At 44.0% G+C, this 19,363-nt stretch overlaps 1 protein-coding gene and 1 non-coding gene across 2 annotated transcripts in view; one reads left to right on the top strand and one right to left on the bottom strand.

Moving 5' to 3' along the window:
- LOC144506992 (metastasis-associated protein MTA1-like) overlaps nucleotides 1-19,363 on the top strand; it is a 187,692-nt gene that overhangs the window by 156,980 nt on the left and 11,349 nt on the right. Inside the window, exon 17 of the mRNA XM_078233501.1 lies at nucleotides 1,886-1,917. Coding sequence (XP_078089627.1) covers nucleotides 1,886-1,917 — 32 coding nt within the window. The remainder of the gene's footprint in view (nucleotides 1-1,885; nucleotides 1,918-19,363) is intronic.
- Nucleotides 12,112-12,303, bottom strand: LOC144507423 (U2 spliceosomal RNA). The gene has a single exon (XR_013500103.1). It is a non-coding gene; the product is annotated as a U2 spliceosomal RNA (small nuclear RNA).

Below are 19,363 nucleotides of genomic sequence, written 5' to 3'. Positions count from 1 at the left end.
CCATGTTAAAATTATTAAGAAATCTGGGTGAAAAGGTTAAATTATCAGGGCAGTTTACATAAATTTGTTTATGTTCCCTTGATTATAGCAGAATGAGGGGTGATCTGATAGATGTAACTTTAGAAAGAAATTTTTCACACAAGGATAGTAAAAATCTGGAACTCTTCCCAAAAAAACTAAAGTATCAAGACTGAGATAGGGGTATTAAGGGCTATGGAGTAAAGAACCTGTAAGTAACTACTATGGATGCTGGAAATCTGAAATGCAAACAGAAAATTCTGGAAATAGAAAGTTTGGCAGCATCCATGGAGAGAGAAAGAGAGTGAACTTTGGTTCTGTTTTATTCATTTGTGGGACATGGGAGTGCTGGCTGGCCAGCATTTATTGCCCATCCCTAGTTGCTCTTAGAGGGCAGTTGAGAGTCAACCACATTGCTGTGGCTCTGGAGTCATATGTAGGCCAGACCAGGTAAGGACAGCAGATTTCCTTCCCTTAAGGACATTAGTGAACCAGGTGGGTTTTTCCAACTATTGACACTGGTTTCATGGTCACCATTAGACTTAATTCCAGATTTTTAAAATTGAATTCAAATATCACCATCTGCCATGACAGGATTCAAACTCAAGTCCCCAGAACATTCGCTCAGTTTCTGGATTAATAGTCTAGCTATAATACCATCAGGCCATTGTCTTCCCATAACTGGGGTCGAAAACCCGATGCCCAAAACATTTCCTGGTTCCAATCTGCACAGCATCAGTGAAGCATCACAGTTGTCAAAATAACAACTGCCAATTGGCTTGGAGCCTGGTTTAATGGCCGGTGAGGGGTGTCTGGCATGAGTAGAAATCGGGAGCTAAGCACGAAGGGATAAATTAAAAGACAAACGCCAGCCATGATGGGCTCACCATTACCTTGGGAGATCAGAGGGCTAGTCGTGGTTTGTGCAGCTGTCTCAGGGCATTTTCTGATCTTTTGACACACTGATCTTGAGCTGTACTCTGCCCTCCATCCAGAAGAAGTGATCCAATGAGCCGGACCAAGCAGGCATGCCTAGAGGTGGCCGCAGATGCTAGCAGTCTTACGTTCCTCTCAAGAGTCCAAGTACTCTCTTCCCCACAAACTCAAGCCTCTCAGTTCTAGTGATCTCAACCCTGTTTGGTTGCAACTGAGCAGGAAGCAGGAGTTGGCAACCTGCGTACCTCCAATTCATTTTCAAATGGCAAGCATGGGGAACAGAGAGGGTCTGGAATATGTTTGAGCATAGCTGTCAGGAACACAGTGGGGAGCCATTCATGCTCTCTCTTTGAAAATCTAATGGCGTCACTGAGGTGTCTGTGATGCTTCCTGATTGCATGAAATTCTGGGGCTGCCCACATCTGAACTCACCTCCATGGGTGATTGAAAATTCAGCCCAATGTTTCAGGTCGATGATGTGCTCAAAGTTCTGGAATAGGATTCATCAAATCACCAAACTGAAATGTTAATTCTGTTTCTCCCTCCACAAATGTTTCCAGACCTGCTGAGTATTTCCAGCATTTTCTGTTTTGCATTTCAGTTGAATCACATTGTTAGGACAGTGTGGAGATAGCTTTACGTTATTTAACCACACTGACCTAAGAGTGCTTGATGGAAACTTTAGGTGCCTGAATTCATGTACAAAACGTTATTAAAAAATCCTGAGAGAATTACATTTCCCTTTAAGTGCCGGTGGTTGCACTTCATTTTCAGCTGGGTAAAGTGGGTATTGCCTTATGCATCAATAGTGCTTTTATTCTACTTGCTGTGATTATTTTGGGATGCTGGAGGGGAATATTCCACTGGTTTTGTAAAGCAGAGTAAATGATAATCATTGGCTTATGTTAATAAATCTTTCTGTTTGCTGCAGGTATGTCGAACCACGCACAAGGGAGACAAATGGTAAGGGTCTTTACTTTGGGAAGCTGGTAACTGTGGTGAGATAGTTTCCTGTGGAATGCACTGTGATTTACTGATTGTTCCAGACTGCTCACTCATTAAAACATTTAAAACAAAATCTTATTCAACCCAGTCTAGATGAAAGGATTGTTGGGCCTTCCATAAGAACATGTTGGTCCTACTGCTTAATTACTGTTGAAAATAATGTTAAGTCTTTAAACTTAAAAGTTATTTTATGTTCAGAACACATGATGTGCGAGTCCTGGCTGGAAGATGAGCTCAAAGTAGTGGATTGCACAGCAAACGTTCACTGCTAGTTTCTGCGTTTGAATGCAGTGCAAACTTTAGTCGAAAAATCTCTTGTCAGACTATAAGGGCCCTTTGCAAAATTAATTTGGTCAGTCTTAACCCAGCTCCCAGTGTGTGTGCAAAACTTGCCAGCGAGTCTCACAAGGTTACATTGGCACAAATCTGAGGCTGACATTCCATTGTAATACTGAGGGAGTGCTGCACTGACAGAAATACCAAGGCCCGTCTGCTTTCTCAGATGGAAGTGAAAGATCCCATGAAACTGTTTCAAGAAGGGCAAGGGACTTGTCTCTAGTGTCCTAGCAAATATTTACCCCAGAATCAACACCTGAAAAAAAAACCCAGATTAGTGGAACATTATCATACTGCTGTTTGTGGAAACTTGCTGTGCACAAATCGTAGAATCCCTAAAGTGCAGCAGAGGCCATTCAGCCCATTGGGTCTGCACCAAGTAACTTACACAGGCCCTCTCCCTTGCCCTATCCCTGTAAACCCAGTTTACCCTGGTTAATCCATCTAACTACACTAAGGGGCAATTTACCATGACCAATCCACCAGTCCAAAGATGTGTGGGTTAGGTGGATTGGCATGCTCAATTGTCCCATTGTGTCAGGGAGATTAGCAGGGTAAATACGTGGGGTACGGGGATAGGGCCTGGGTGGTATTGGTGGAGGCTCAATGGGTCGAACAGTCTCTTTCTGCACTGTAGGAATTCTATTCTATGGTACTAACCTGCACATCTTTGGACTATGGGAGGAAACCGGAGCACCCAGAGGAAGAGGGCACCAATTGGCAGACTTCTTCCACATGGGGAGAATGTGCAAACTCCACACAGACAGTCGCCCAAGGCCAGGATTGAACCTGGGTTCCTGGAGCTGTGAGGCAACAGGGCTAACCACTGTGCCACCATGCCGTCCTACAATAGTGATTACGCCGCACAAGTACTCCATTGGCTGTAAAATACTTTGGGACATCATACGGTGATGAAAGGATGCTACATAAGTGACAACCTTTCTTTCTAGGTTTGAGGTATCTTGATGGAGTGGGTGGAGGGGGCTTCACTCTGCATCAGTCCATTCTTTGTCCTGGAAATGCCTGACATTGGGGAACTGACAGCCCAAGCTATTCTATTCACCAGTTCCTGTATCACTGGAGGCGCACCAGAAAATCTGACGACCGAATTCCTCAAATGTGTGTTTGTTATTCTGTGCAGAGTTATGCAGAAAGTTTAGTTAATGTTTGACTTTCAAAAATTTTTTTTGCCTTACTGTCCAAAGTTATACTTTTATACTCGAGTTTTCTGTTAAACAAAAGGAAAATGCTCCCTTTAAGATTTCACAAGATTCCCATTCCCCATGAAAAAGACTATTCCTCAATTCACTTCTTTACTACCTCAGATATTAGCCATGACTCATTCTTCTGTCTGAGGGATCATGGGTTCTAGTAGAACACCAGAAGCTTGAACACAAAATGTAGACTGGCACACCAGTGCAGCACTAAGGGAGTGCTGCACTCTCAGAGGAGCCATGTTTTCACATGATGTGCTGAACCAAGACCCGAATTGCTCTGTCAAGTGGAAGAAAAATATCTCAAAGCATCACTTTACAGTAGAGTGTCTTGGCCAATATATTGTCCTCAAACAATTGGCCATTTATTTAATTGCTGTTTGTGGGATCCTGCTGTGTGCAAATAGGCTGCCATGTTGCCTATATTACAAAAGTGATTTCCCTTCAAAAGTATTTCTCTGGTTGTAAAGTGCTTTGGGACACCCCGAGGTCGTGAAACGTTCTATAGAAATGCTAACCTGCCTTTCTGGCAATTTCTTTTGGACTTTCACAAGGAAATAAAAGTCCTCCCACTTTCACATTGACTTTTAAAGTTCAAAAAGTAGCTGCTTTTCATCAACTTAGTTCAATAGTGATCCTTGATATCACTTGCTTTTGCCAGAGAATTTCCATCTATTTCAAAGCAGTTCTCAGTATCTTCTGAGCACCCAGTTCTCCTCTTGTTCCTCATGAACAAGCCTTTCCAGGCTATCATTTCTTTGCCTTCCCACCAGCAAAAATCCTTATTCTGAGAATTATCTACACCTCTCCGTAATTCAGTGGCACCTATTTCCCCAACTTTGGACAGTTACCTTTAAAGATCTGTTAGCTTTATTGAACAAACCTTCCGGCAATGATCATAATAATGTTGAGATGCAGTAGAGTAAGTCCAGAAGAGGAGCAGGTGTGCAGTTCAGAGTCAGATTATTCAGGTAACTCCATAGACCTTTGAATTAACTGTAGAGATTCACGTGAAATGACCTATGCGAAAAATCAGCTAGCATTTTGTTAAACACATATCCAGATGAGTAAACTCTTGAGCTTGGAAATGTGAGATTTGTGGTTTAATTGTATAGGTATTCCTCTCCTAGTTGTCTGTGAGGGAAAGCCCAAGTCCTGGTGTAGAACCCAAGACCCAGGAGTCTAAGGTCTTCAGCTAAAGACTGCAAAAGTCGAACCCATTGTTTTGGGTTCTGCTACAAACTGTAATCTTGCTACCCGTTCCACCGCCCGTTCCTGATGTCCTGTACCTCCATTGCCTTTGATCAACACACACGCACACCGATACACATTCCCTGAGGTGGCCCAAGGACAGCCTTCCTGCCAGTTGGTGCCTTTATGTGGGCAATTAAAGGCCTCACCATGCCGCTGTTGGTATTAACCTAGCAGCTGGTGGGAGAGGGCTCACTATGCAGGGATCATGGCAAGTAAATCCATGCTTGATCAAGGAAACTGTCTTCAGGAAGGTGGGGAGCCTGCTGAGTGCCACCAACCCTTGTTGCCAACCCTCTTTTGACTCCCATGCCTCAACCTACCTCCTACCATCTGTCACATCTGACGTGGGATCAAGTGACGATTCTAGGCCTCAAGGGTGTATCATTTTGGTAGCAGCTAATGCCTGCCCAATTCATTGCTGCTTAATAGAGCTGCTGACCCCTGATTGGCTGGGAGTTCTCAGGAGGTGGGGATTTAACCCCGAGGTCCATGATCCTGGGGAAGGCCAGTCTCTGGCCTGTCAAGTGCCTAAGTGACACATGATGTAGCAAGCCTTCCTGAAAAGAAGCATAGCGTGGGCCTCCAGCCAGCTGTCAAAACCCCCACTAGCTCTGCAAGATTCTGGCCATTGAGTGGCGTGCCAGTTGAATACACTCTGACACATAAGAGAGGCCATCTGGCCAGTTTGCTACAGACCTTGATCACACATTGTGGACAGGTACAGGTTCAGAATTAGATACAGGTTCAGGTTCAGAACAGGGTTGGTGTGACAGATATTGTGCAGAGTCAGGGATATGTTGAAAGAGCAAGGATCTGCAGGCTGATTCTATCAAATGGGTACAATGCATTGACTACCTTTGAAGATGAGTGTAATGACTGTCAGTCGGAAGGACAACCAGAATTCTGACCATGGGACCTTGGTGAAGGAAGCTGACCAAAGGGGTGATGGAGAGGATGGGAAATGTAATGTGATAATTGTAGGGATTCAGTAATTAGGGAGACAACATCCTTTATAAGCAGTATTGAGAGTTGCACATGATATAAAAGTAAATAACTGCAGATCCTAGAATCTGAAACAAAAACAAAAAATGCGGGATAATCTCAGCAGATCTGACAACATCTGTAGAGAGAGAATAGAATTAAAGTTTCTTTTAACAGACTCGAACGGTTAGCTCTGTTTTCTTTCCACAGATGCTGTCAAATCTATTGAGATTTTCCAGCATTTTCTGTTTTTGTCCCACCTGATATGTTGCCAGGGTGAGGGACATCTCAAACTAATTTGAAAGGATAGTGGAGAGAGGGGGAGAGTATCCCATTGTTGTGGTCCATGTTGGGACCAACACTATTGGGAAGAAGTCCTGTTTCCCAGAACAAAGAAAAGCAGTAAAAATTGGGAAAGAAGAATATTTGCCTGAACTGGTCTTGTATATCTTAAAAGGAATATCAGTAAAAACTGGGAAATAATAGTACTAGTATGAACTGTTTTTTACTATTGGGAATTGGAGAATACTAGGAACAACAATTACAACTTAAATGCAATAAAATATCCCAAGGTATTTCACAAGAGCATTATTCAGCAAAGTCTAACGCATTGCCACATAAGAAGACATTTGGTTAGCTGAGCAAAAGCGTGATCAAAGAGGTAGGTTTTAATAGTGCCTTAATGTCGGAAAGGCACTATATAAATGTGAATTGTTTATTTTTTGAGGGCATAATTAAATATTTATTACTAGGAGGACAATTATCCCTTTTCTGATGAGGGGCGACTTTAATCGCAAACTTCACAAAAACTGATTCTTTAAGACAAAAGACCACTTTCCCAAAGTAATTATAGTTACCTACAAAAAACAGAATTGTTAATGAGCTAAATTTCAAAATAATATATAAAGTTAATTAAAGGATAGAAATGACAAAGGGGCCAATTCATTTAACCGAAATATCTGGTCTTGTGTGCTGTTGTCGATATCCAGATGTGAGATGGCATCTTTAGTATCTTCAAATTGTTTTTAAAAATGTGTGAAAAATGCAAGATGATGTTCTCCAAACTGTGTTGTGAAAACTGATGATATGACAGTATGTGTGTGCGTGTGTGTGTATGTGTACATGTGTGAGAGTGTGTGTCTTCATCCAGCCATTGATAGGTGATGATAATATATATTTAATGATTTGGAAGAGGCTTCTCGAGGATGCAAAGTCTTAATTCATTTCCCCTCCCTTCAAGTGCCAAAAGGAAACTGCAAACAATGCTTTTGTCAAAGTAAGATGGATGAATATTTATTTGTTTTTGGCAACAACATGCTGACATGGGTCTTTAATGATTAATAAGTGAACTGTGTACTGAAGAGATTTAATTTTCAGATGTGATGAAGTGTTGCTGCTGTTGATTAGTTCCTTGTTTTGTATTGTGCAGTGTCTACTAACTTTCTTGTTCTTTGGCACAATATGTAGTTGGCATTCTTCAATAACTTATGATACCCTGGAAGTGTTTCCTTCATTGTTCACTTGAAATGTGCATTCATCCCAATATAATATCTTCTATGTGCAAATTTATAATTGTATAAGGAGTCCAAGTCAAATTGTATTCTCAGACTCAGGTTGTATTTGTGAAAATTTTGGGTTTTCAAATTGTTGTGTCACGTCTGGGACATCCGTTTGAATGCAGCTCAGAATGATGTTATCTCGTACTCTTGGTAATGTGAAGGTGGTGTGGTGCTAAGAACAGAACCACCTAGCATTTATATATCATCGTTAACATCGCAAAACATCCCAGTGGCGTCCACAGGAACATTATGAAATGAGGCAGATATTGGGCAAGGTGATCAAAAACTTAGTCATAGAGGTAGGTTGTAAGAAGCATCACAAATCAGGAGAGGCAAAGTTGATGAGGTTTAGAGAGGGAATTGCAGAGCTTGTTCCCCAGGCAATGGAGCAATAAAAATCAGAGATATGCAAGAGGGCTGAATGGACACAGCACGGAGATCTTGCTGAGTTGTAGGTCTGGAGGAGGTTATAGAAATGCGGTGGGGCAAGATCATTGAAGATTTGAAAACAAGAATTAAAATTTTAAAACTGAGATGTTGCTGGACTGGGGGCCAATGTAGGTCAGTGAGCACAGGGGAGATAGGTGAACAGGGTTCGGTGTGAGTTAGGTTATAGGGAGCAGGAATTTGGGTGACCCCAAGATTTGGGGAAAGATGGGAGACCAGCCAGGACATTGTTGGTATAGTCAAGAGGTAACAAATACATGGATGAGAGTTCTAGCAGCATATGAACTGAGGCTAGGGGGGAACACGGGTAAAGTTGTGGAGGTGGAAGTGGGTAGTCTTTGTGATGGAGTCTGATCGGTTTACATCAAAGTCAGTTAGGGTGTTGAGATTGTAAACAGCCTGGTGCAGCCTCAGATAATGGTCAGGGGAGGGATGGAGTCAGTGGCTAGATAGTTGAAGGAAATTTCTTCTCAGCCAGTACTGAATTCCAGGCAAGCTCTCTTGACAGTCTAGAGAGAGTGGAGGGTTCGAGAGAGGAGGTGGGGAGGTAGAACTGGGTGTTTTCAATGTCATGTGAAATCTGATGCTGTGTTTTCACATGGTGTCACCAAGGGGCAGCATGTAGATGAGAAATAGGAGGAGTTCAGCAACTCCAGAGGTAATGGTTTTATTAAAGTTTATTTATTAGTCACAAGTAGGCTTACATTAACTGCAATGAAATTACTGTGAAAATCCTCTCGTCGCCACATTCTGGCACCTGTTCACTGAAGGAGAATTTAGCATGGCCAATGCACCTAACCAGCACGTCATTCGGACTGTGGGGAGGAAACCGGAACACTCAGAGGAAACCCACACAGACACGGGGAGAATGTGCAGACTGCGCACAGACAGTGACCCAAGCCGGAAATCGAACCCAGGTCCCTGGCACTGCTAACCACTGTGCCACCTGTGCAAGCAGGAAGAGAATGTAAAGCAGATGATTCTTTCACTATGACTGGATAAATAGCAATAGAATCGAGTGAATATAGTTCCCCCCTGACCCCCAGTGCCACCCCCCCACCCCAGCTGGAATACAGTGAAGAGGCACTAGAGGTAGATGGTCAAAGGCTGCAGACCAAACTGTTTCAGTCAAAATCTGTAACAGTGGCTGACACATTAAATGGAAAGGGGACGCTGTAGAAGCTGATGGTCTGATGAGGTCAGGTTGAGGCAGAGTGGAGAAAGATTTAAACTATGTAACTGATGTGTGAGCTGTTCAAGACCTGGGTGCTTTTGATCTTGACACTGATTGTTAAACCAACATCTTTTGTCAGCCCTGCTCGCCCCAGTAAACTCACTGAAATGTCCTCCATCACTCAAAATGGCTGCCAAGCAGGGTGATAACCTCACGGTGAGGGGAATAAAATGAAAGAATATTTTGGTGTAGGGGACCGTATGAGCACACCTAGCAAACCTGTCTGATCATACATCTGGGAAAGCTGCTAATGTGCAGGTGCGTGCTGCGCATGTGCGAGATTTAAAGATCCAAAATACAGAAAAGAGAGCGTCCCAGTCACATACAAAAGGGACAGTTGCTTCCATTACAGGACAATCCGGCCCCGAGACAGTTGGTCACCCTGCTGCCAAGCAAATTACCATTTGTTACGTGAAACAGTAGCTGAAAAATCTTTTAGACCATTCAACCAAAAGGAATCCACTCACTGTGCAGATGGTTTGAGAACTCCAGCATCACATCATGCAGGTGAATGCCTGCCATCTTGGCAACAGTCATGATTCCTGCATTCTGAGGTGACCCTCTGTTCCACTTGTATTTGATCCACTGTGACAAGTCAAAGCTCGGCTGCTGGGAGACATGGCCAGGAACACATTGCAAAGAACACAACAGTGAAAGCCATGCTGCCACGAGGAACGTTATTCGGCACACCACTATTGTCATCAGGTTATACATCCACTGCCTGGACCAGACAGGAGGCATTCTGCAGTATTCAGCTGGATGGTATCAAGATTTGTGGTGATATGTTCCTCAACTTGGCCATTATGAACAGTCCTTGCTGAGCAGCATTAGGAAGAGGAGGAAGAATGCAAGATGAAGTGGAGGAAGAGAAGGAGAAAGAGCAGTTACAACATAAACAGCCCTTTTCTGTCTGGACTCTACATGAAATGACCATTACCTGCAAGTTCCCCTCAAAGTCACACACCATCCTGATTTGGAACTACATGACTGTTCCTTCACTGTCATTGGGTCAAAATCCTAGAATTTCCTCTACAACAGCACTGTGAGAATACCTGCGCCACATGGCAGCTCACCTCACATGGCACCTTCTTACGGGCAGTTAGGGATGGGCAATAAATGCTGGTGTTGCCAGCAATGCTCAGATTCCATGAATGAATAAAATAAATTGATTATTTATGAACAATACCAGAAATCTGAACCACTCCTCCTCACTTATCAATAGACTCTTACTCCTTACCTTTTCTCTATCACTGATCATCACATCTTCCTTTTTCTGATAACACAAAAGTAAAAATCACCAATAAGTGCATATTCCAATCCAGTGTTCTAAATTACTAATTACATAATGCAAACAAAACTAATCACCTTTCAGCATATCCTTATTGCTTGGCCTTTGCTTGACCCAGTGCTGCTACAAGGTACTTCCCCAGCAGTTCTGCTGGAACACTGTTGACCTTCAAATGAGGCAAATGTCGATGGCTCTGGATCTGGAAGAGTTGACTTCAGGCTGCACCATCTCTGACTAGGTGGCAACAGTCTGAGCTGGCAACTCTGGGGTGAAGCTTCAGCAATCCTACTGATCTGTTGAGAAATGGATTGATGATTGCTGTGACACTATGGAAGCCTCTTTGAACATTGGTACTCAGAGCCACAGTGGCAGCAGCCTGAGCAGCATAGAGCTCAGACTTTTGATCAAAACTCTGTATGCTGCAATGGAATCTGTGAAATAGACCACCAGAAGCTGCATTTTGCTCAGCTCCACAAGTGTGCTGATTGAGGTGACCACCTGTTCCGTACGTGCACAAGACCCTGTGCCGAGTTGGAGATGGCCTCCTCTATATCCCTTTTACCTTGTGCACCGGCTTTCTAAAGCAGCAATCACTTGGTTATGAACACGCATTGGCCTTGTTCTGTAACCTGGGCCCTCAAATTACTCTGCTGTAAAACAACTAGTAAGCTACGTTGCCCTGCAGTAAGCTGCATCTGTACTATCCTTCCCTGAGAGGCATCCCCCAGCATCACAAGCACACCACCCTAACTCCTAGTCTCTAAAATGCACACAATGTGTATGGGTGTTGAAGGAATCAGTAACAGGCTGGTGCCAATGGATAATTTAGCATTGTAATCTGGGCTGGTGCTTTGGGGGGCATTATTGAATTGTAACATGAACTGGTGACTAGGAATTTTGTAGGATTGTAACTGGAATGAGGGAGAGAAATCATGGGCACTGACGCTTCTCCTGTCCCTGTAGCCCAGCCGCCTCCTCACATCCAAGGGTTAGCCTGAAACGAGAACTATAGTCACATGGAGGTCAAACATCGAAAGCTCAGGTTTCAGTATGATGTACTTTACAGCCATGACTTTGTCAGACAATTCCACACAATGTTCATATTGTGTACCAGTTCTGCTTTGTTGAACTTGGCCCTATGCAATATCCAGACAGCAACATCCAAAAGACCTGAACTCACAAGCACTGCAAACAACAATCCAATGTACAAAGGAGAATACCTTGAACTAGTGGTGACATATTCTATTGGTGAATGACTCCTAGTTTCACTTCCAAGTTTAAAAATAGCAAAACCTTCCAGTAAATTGGCACCTGAAATAATGTACTGCTTCTATCCATACAAGTAGTCTTTGTTAACAGAAAAAAATGCACTTTGTATTCAGTGACATATATTTTCTACTTTTAAATTGAATCCAACCACACTTCCCAGCATGGACCATATAATAGAGCAAAGTACAGTAGATGCTGGAGATTTGAAATATAAACAGAAAATGCTGGAAATACTCAGCAAGCCAGACAGCATCTATGGAGAGAGAAAAACTGTGCCAATGCTTCAGGTCCATGATCTGCACTTGTTCTAACGAAGGGCCGCTGACCTCTGTTTGTCTCTGTACAGATGTCACCAGATGTGCTGAACGTTTCCAGCACTTCCCCTTTTGATTGCAACAAAAATAACTTTTTTGCCAGTCCTCCAAAAAACAATCAAACTTTTTTTTTCTTTTTAAAATTTTTTATTCCAATTCGATCAAATCAAGTCCAATTCAGAGTCTCAACAAATTGAGATATTCCCGATTCAAGCTGACAAGACAGGGCTCTCACCTCCTGTCTTGGGCTTGATCCACATGATCCAAGCTGATTGGAGTAGGCATTGCACCTCCTCCAAGGCTTGATCTCATTTGCATCTTAGCCAAAAGGCCGAGATGCCGCTTTTAAAAATTGCTTCAAATGAAGCTAAAATGTAACCTAATGACTTCAACCAAGTACCGCATGTCGATACTACACTTGATCTTAGCCAAAAGGCTGAGAAGCAACAATCAAACTTCTTGTGAGCCTCTCATTTCACTTCAGCAAGAACCCCAGGAGCAGCTGCCTGAAATCTGGGTTGGCACAACATTAAATATGAATTTCAAAAAAAGTTAAGGTATTATTACAAACAGGACTGGGGGGAGGGTTAAATTTAAAACAGCTCTGATTTCTCTCTCATCACCCATCCATAACAGAAAGGTATTTTTGGTTTCCCCCTTTTATAAGCAGTGGCATATTTTCCCCAACCCTTCAGTTTTTGTAGTGAGCCAGTTCTTTGTTAATAACCCAACAACGAACTCAAAATAGGGTAATCAGAATATTTGTTTATTTTACATGCACTCAAAAATATAGGAAGGGGGTTCACAAGGTCCCCCCTTTTTGAATGTACACAGTAAAAGAGGGATAAGGGAAAGACTACAGACAAAATAAGAACTATTATTTCTCCAGAGTCCAGAATCAGAAATCAAGCGGTACATTCCTTCAGAGAGGTGAGCAGGTTGAAGCTGATTTGGGGGTAATCCACTTTTCCAGCAGTGCTGATTTCCACAATGGATGAAGCACGTAGAGATGAATTAGTCTTGTAGTAGGTACTGGTACGGAAGTACAGGTGTTCCATTAGAAACAGTGTAGAGGAGGGCCAGGCAATTTTAATCTGCCCGAACTCTGGTTCTGCTGCTGTTCTGTTGATATAGATGACAGACTGTCTCCTTTAGCTTCACAAGGCAATATTACAGGTCCTAGCAGCTTGGGAGGGGGTCATGTGACATAACTCTCAATTCTTCCCTGTTGTATGGACAAAGGATGTATATTCCTGGTCTGGGTTCTTGAGATGGTTAATGTTTCATATTAATAAGTTTACCAGAAGTTTCAAGGTTCCTTGTTCTTGCAGAGAAATTGTCTCCATTGGCCAGACCTTTGCCTTGGAAATGTAAAGGTGACTTTGTGCACTTCCTTGGAATTTGATTTCTGCAGTCACTGGGGTATTATCGCTTCTTTAGCGGTAACGGGATTGCTGTGGTTTTCTGAAGGCTAGAAATTCATTTATGTGAGTCATGGCATCGGCCTTTATCCAATTTGTATTATTTTAAATAATTTTATAAAGCAGCTGGGGTGATATTGATGTGTATATTTCCTTTCATGTCTCCTTAGCATGACAGTAGGAAAAAAATAAGCAACTTCAGCAAAAATATCAATGTCAAAGCAGTGATTGATTATTTTTTTAAAAATGAGTAATTAATAAAAATGACCATCAAAAAAATGTCAAGCAGCAGAGCTAACCAATAAAACCATTCTGCATTTTCGCTTAAGGAGCAGAGCTAGAGAGAGATTGACTGGACTGCAAGTCCTGGTCAGCACACAAGGTAGAGGCTAAGGAGTTGGGGTTAACTAACGTTGACCTTATGTTCTCCTCTGGTGGTGCACACTCTGCTCTGACCTCAGTGGAATTTATATGAAAGTGGGGTGGAGGTTGGTGTCGGAAGCACTTACCTTTCAGCTTGGGGTTCCGGGATTCCTCCTCTCATGGCTTGGTGTGTGGATAGGTTTTTGGGGTGGGGGAAGGGGTGTGCATGTGTGTACATACGTCTCCCGCCCACCTATGTGTGTGTGTGTCCACATCAAGCAACCTGTATATGTGTCTAGTTCACTCGCTTTCTTAAGAGTTTTCTCTCTTTCTTTCATCCTCACACTCGCCCAATTCCCCACACACTCAGTCTCACAATCACTCACTCTCTCACCTTCACTCACTCAGTCTCCCCAGTGTAGCATGTTTGGAGATTAATTTCACTGATGAATAATTCAGGGTGGCTGCAAAGTGGCAGCACACACTTCCTTGCTGCCCTGTCTAACACTTCAGCTGCCTTGCGTCTCAACTGTTGTCACAACCGCTGCTTCTCCTGCCCTCCCCAGCCCACTCCACCGGCTTGATGTGACGGCAACTCCTGTAGTCCTGTAGTGAGCTGGAACTTGTGTGGGAGGGTGAGGGCATGGCTAAGGCCAGACTATATGAGCCAGAATGTACCTTGCTGTCAAAACAAATGGCCTCGCTGTCAAAACAAATGGCCATACGAACTCAAGTCTGTCACTCCAGGACAATCTGACCTCAAGCACTGGAACTTCGTTGCAGAGCAGAGCGTCCATTGCATGCTTATATGGGGCCAGTTTGAGGTGTGAAAGAACCACATGAGAGAGGGCCAGTGCAACCAATAAAGGCAAAAGCTGCGAGTTGAACTGGAACCCCCTCCCTCCAAAGGTTAGGCCCTTGCTATTTGAGTGTAACATAGGCCTGTGTAAGAAGATATTGTTGCATTAAGTGATAGTTTTATAGGATTGAATTGCTGTCAAAGCCACAGTGGAACCTATAAATCAGGGCGACTGAAAGGATTTGCATCAGCTATCTTATATTTTCAGGTTTCCATTTTTTCAAGTGTCGCAAGTAAGTCATATATCTCAGGATTGGCCATATCTCCTGAAGTGTTCCTTCTGTTTATTGCTCTCACATGGGATTGTACCTAATTCCAGATCCCTCCCAGCAGAATATGGTTTCAGTTTTATTTTCCATTTCACTGGGTTTCCCAACTGATTGCCATCCTGGAGTTCTTTTCCATTGAGGGAGCGGTGTGTTAGAGAGAGTGCAGAGAAGGTTTACCAGGATGTTGCCTGGTATGGAGGGTCTTAGCTATGAGGAGAGATTGGGTAAACTGGGGTTGTTCTCCCTGGAAAGACGGAGAATGAGGGGAGATCTAATAGAGGTGTACAAGATTATGAAGGGGATAGATAGGGGTGAACAGTGGGAAGCTTTTTCCCAGGTCGGAGGTGACGATCACGAGGGGTCACGGGCTCAAGGTGAGAGGGGCGAAGTATAACTCAGATATCATAGAACATAGAACATAGAACAGTACAGCACAGAACAGGCCCTTCGGCCCACGATGTTGTGCCGACCTTCATCTGAAACCAAGATCAAGCTATCCCACTCCCTACCATCCTGGTGTGCTCCATGTGCCTATCCAATAACCGCTTAAATGTTCCGAAAGTGTCTGACTCCACTATCACTGCAGGCAGTCCATTCCACACCCCAACCACTCTCTGCGTGAAGAACCTACCTCTGATATCCTTCCTATATCTCCCACCATGAACCCTATAGTTATGCCCCCTTGAAATAGCTCCATCCACCCGAGGAAATAGTCTTTGAACGTTCACTCGATCTATCCCCTTCATCATTTTATAAACCTCTATTAAGTCTCCCCTCAATCTCCTCCGCTCCAGAGAGAACAGCCCCAGCTCCCTCAACCTTTCCTCATAAGACCGACACTCCAAACCAGGCAGCATCCTGGTAAATCTCCTCTGCACTCTCTCCAGCGCTTCCACATCCTTCTTATAGTGAGGTGACCAGAACTGCACGCAATATTCCAAATGCGGTCTCACCAAGGTCCTGTACAGTTGCAGCATAACCCCACGGCCCTTAAACTCCAACCCCCTGTTAATAAAAGCTAACACACTATATGCCTTCTTCACAGCTCTATCCACTTGAGTGGCAACCTTTAGAGATCTGTGGATATGGACCCCAAGATCTCTCTGTTCCTCCACAGTCTTCAGAACCCTACCTTTGACCCTGTAATCCACATTTAAATTTGTCCTACCAAAATGAATCACCTCACATTTATCAGGGTTAAACTCCATTTGCCATTTTTCAGCCCAGCTTTGCATCCTATCTATGTCTCTTTGCAGCCTACAACACCCCTCCACCTCATCCACTACTCCACCAATCTTGGTGTCATCAGCAAATTTACTGATCCACCCTTCAGCCCCCTCCTCTAAGTCATTAATAAAAATCACAAAGAGCAGAGGACCAAGCACCGATCCCTGCGGCACTCCGCTAGCAACCTGCCTCCAGTCCGAAAATTTTCCATCCACCACCACCCTCTGTCTTCGATCAGATAGCCAGTTACCTATCCAATCGGCCAACTTTCCCTCTATCCCACACCTCCTTACTTTCATCATAAGCCGACCATGGGGGACCTTATCAAACGCCTTACTAAAATCCATGTATATGACATCAACCGCCCTACCTTCATCAACACACCTAGTTACCTCCTCAAAAAATTCTATCAAATTTGTGAGGCACGATTTGCCCTTCACAAATCCGTGCTGACTATCCCGGATTAATCCGCATCTTTCTAAATGGTCGTAAATCCCATCCCTAAGGACCTTTTCCATCAATTTACCAACCACCGAAGTCAGACTAACCGGTCTATAATTACCAGGGTCATTTCTATTCCCTTTCTTAAACAGAGGAACAACATTTGCCACTCTCCAGTCCTCCGGCACCATCCCCGTGGACAGCGAGGACCCAAAGATCAAAGCCAAAGGCTCTGCAATCTCATCCCTCGCCTCCCAAAGAATCCTAGGATACATTTCATCAGGCCCAGGGGACTTATCGACCTTCAGTTTATTCAAAACTGCCAATACATCCTCCCTCCGAACATCTATTTCCTCCAGCCTATTAGCCTGTAACACCTTCTCTTCCTGAAAAACATGGCCCCTCTCCTTGGTGAACACTGAAGAAAAGTATTCATTCATCACCTCGCCTATCTCTACTGATTCCATACACAAGTTCCCACCACTGTCCTTGACCGGCCCTAACCTCACCCTGGTCATTCTTTTATTCCTCACATAAGAGTAAAAAGCCTTGGGGTTTTCCTTGATCCGACCCGCCAAGGACTTCTCATGTCCCCTCCTAGCTCTCCTCAGCCCCTTTTTCAGCTCATTCCTTGCTAACTTGTAACCCTCAATCGAGCCATCTGAACCTTGTTTCCTCATCCCTACATAAGCTTCCCTCTTCCTTTTCACAAGACATTCCACCTCTTTTGTGAACCACGGTTCCCTCACTCGGCCATTTCCTCCCTGCCTGACAGGGACATACCTATCAAGGACACCCAGTATTTGTTCCTTGAAAAAGTTCCACTTTTCATCAGTGCCTTTCCCTGACAGTTTCTGTTCCCATCTTATGCCCCCTAATTCTTGCCTAATCGCATCATAATTACCTCTCCCCCAATTGTAAGCCTTGCCCTGCCGTCCGGCCCTATCCCTCTCCATTGCAATAACAAAAGACACCGAATTGTGGTCACTATCTCCAAAGTTCTCTCCCACAACCAAATCTAACACTTGGCCCGGTTCATTTCCCAGTACCAAATCCAATGTGGCCTCACCCCTTGTCGGCCTATCCACATATTGTGTCAGGAAACCCTCCTGCACACACTGCACAAAAAGTGCCCCATCCAAACTATTCGACCTATCAGAGGGATGTTTTTTACACAGAGGGTGGTGGGGGCCTGGAATGCGCTGCCAAGTAGGGTGGTGGAGGCAGGCACGCTGACATCGTTTAAGACTTACCTGGATAGTCACATGAGCAGCCTGGGAATGGAGGGATACAAACGATTGGTCTAGTTGGACCAAGGAGCGGCACAGGCTTGGAGGGCCGAAGGGCCTGTTTCCTGTGCTGTACTGTTCTTTGTTCTTTGTTCTTACTGATCCTGCAACCTGCCACTTTAAGAACCTGCGCAGGTGAGGTTGTAGGGCCAGGGTCTTCGGAAGACCCCAGTCAAATGGTGGGAGGGTAGGTGGTTTGGAAATGAGAATGGAGGGGCAAGTTAAAGTCCTACAAGCCCCTTTCTGAGACCTCCACACTTTGCGTGCTATAGCTGCTAATGTTTGGGTAGGCGAATGCTCGTAGCTTGTTAGTAGCTGACATACTAGTGGAGCAATGTGATCCTCAACTTCCAGTTTAAAATTATCTCACTGTCTCCAACCACTCAACATGGTTTAGGCTTGGGCTTTGAGTGTTCAGCTGATGTGCTGTTGCGGTCAGTCCTCCTGCATCACCATTATCATATTCTGTACCTGTGCTCCTCTGCTGTGTAGTTGATCCTGTTTTAAATTGCAAACCTGTCATGAAGAATGCAGCATTTAGCATTGCCCTGTGCTGCAGGACAACACTATTTATGGAAGAATCAATCATTACAGTAATCCTGACGCCTCTGAGCTTGCAAAGTTGTAAACCAATAAAAATTACACCTGGTCGATCAGCACCTCATAGAGATTGAGAAGGTAATATTTGGAGGTGACACATCCAGAACTGAAGCTCCTTAGAATTGCAGACAGTGCAGAAAAAACTGGCTTCAACACAATGGTGACATTGGGAGGACGAAGAGTCTGTGGATCAGGGTATTTACAGCTGAAGAGTCAGAGAGAGACATACGCTGGAATTCTACCACCCCGCCCGTCACAGAATCAGAGCGGGCAAGGAGTAGACAGAGGAAATGTCCGTTGATCTCAGGATTTTCTATTCTATGGTCAAGCGAGGCCGTAAAATCCCGCCCAAAGAGTCATACAGCGCAGAAAACGCCCTTCAGCCCATCAAGTTTGTATCAATAATAACTACTACCAAAGTTGCACTAGTCCCATTTTCCAGCCCTTGTCCCATATCCTTGAATGTTATAATGTTTCATGTGCTCATCCAAATACTTTTTAAAGGTTGTAAGATTTCCAGCCTCCACTACCTTCCCAGGCAGTGCATTCAAGATTATCACCACCTACTGTGTGAAAAAATGTTTTCTCAAACCTCCCTGAAACTCCTGCCCCTCACCCAAACCTGTGCCCCCTCACAATTGATTCCTCAATCAAGGGGAACAGCTGCTTCTTATTCACCCTGTCTATAGTCCTCATAATCTTGCACACCTCAATCCTGTCCCCCCTCAGCCTTCACTGCTCTAAAGAAAACAATCCAAGCCTATCCAGTCTCCTTACGGCTTAAATGTTCCATCCCAGGCAACATCTTGGTGAATCTCCTCTGTATCCCCTCCAGTGCAATCTTCTTCCTGTAGTGAAGTGACCAAAACTGCACACAGTATTCCAGCTGTGGCCTAACCACCAGCCTGTACTGCTTCAACATAACCTCCTTGCTCTTGTACTCTACACCACAACTGATAAAAGCAAGTGTCCCATATGCCTTAACTAGCCTTAACCTGCTCTGCCATCATCAGGGATCTGTGAATAAGTAATCCAAGAT

Source organism: Mustelus asterias, chromosome 18 (genome assembly GCF_964213995.1).
Source record: "Mustelus asterias chromosome 18, sMusAst1.hap1.1, whole genome shotgun sequence".
NCBI classification, from domain to species: domain Eukaryota; kingdom Metazoa; phylum Chordata; class Chondrichthyes; order Carcharhiniformes; family Triakidae; genus Mustelus; species Mustelus asterias.
The sequence above is the reverse complement of the archived record's forward strand: the minus strand, read 5'-3'. Positions and strand labels throughout refer to the sequence as shown.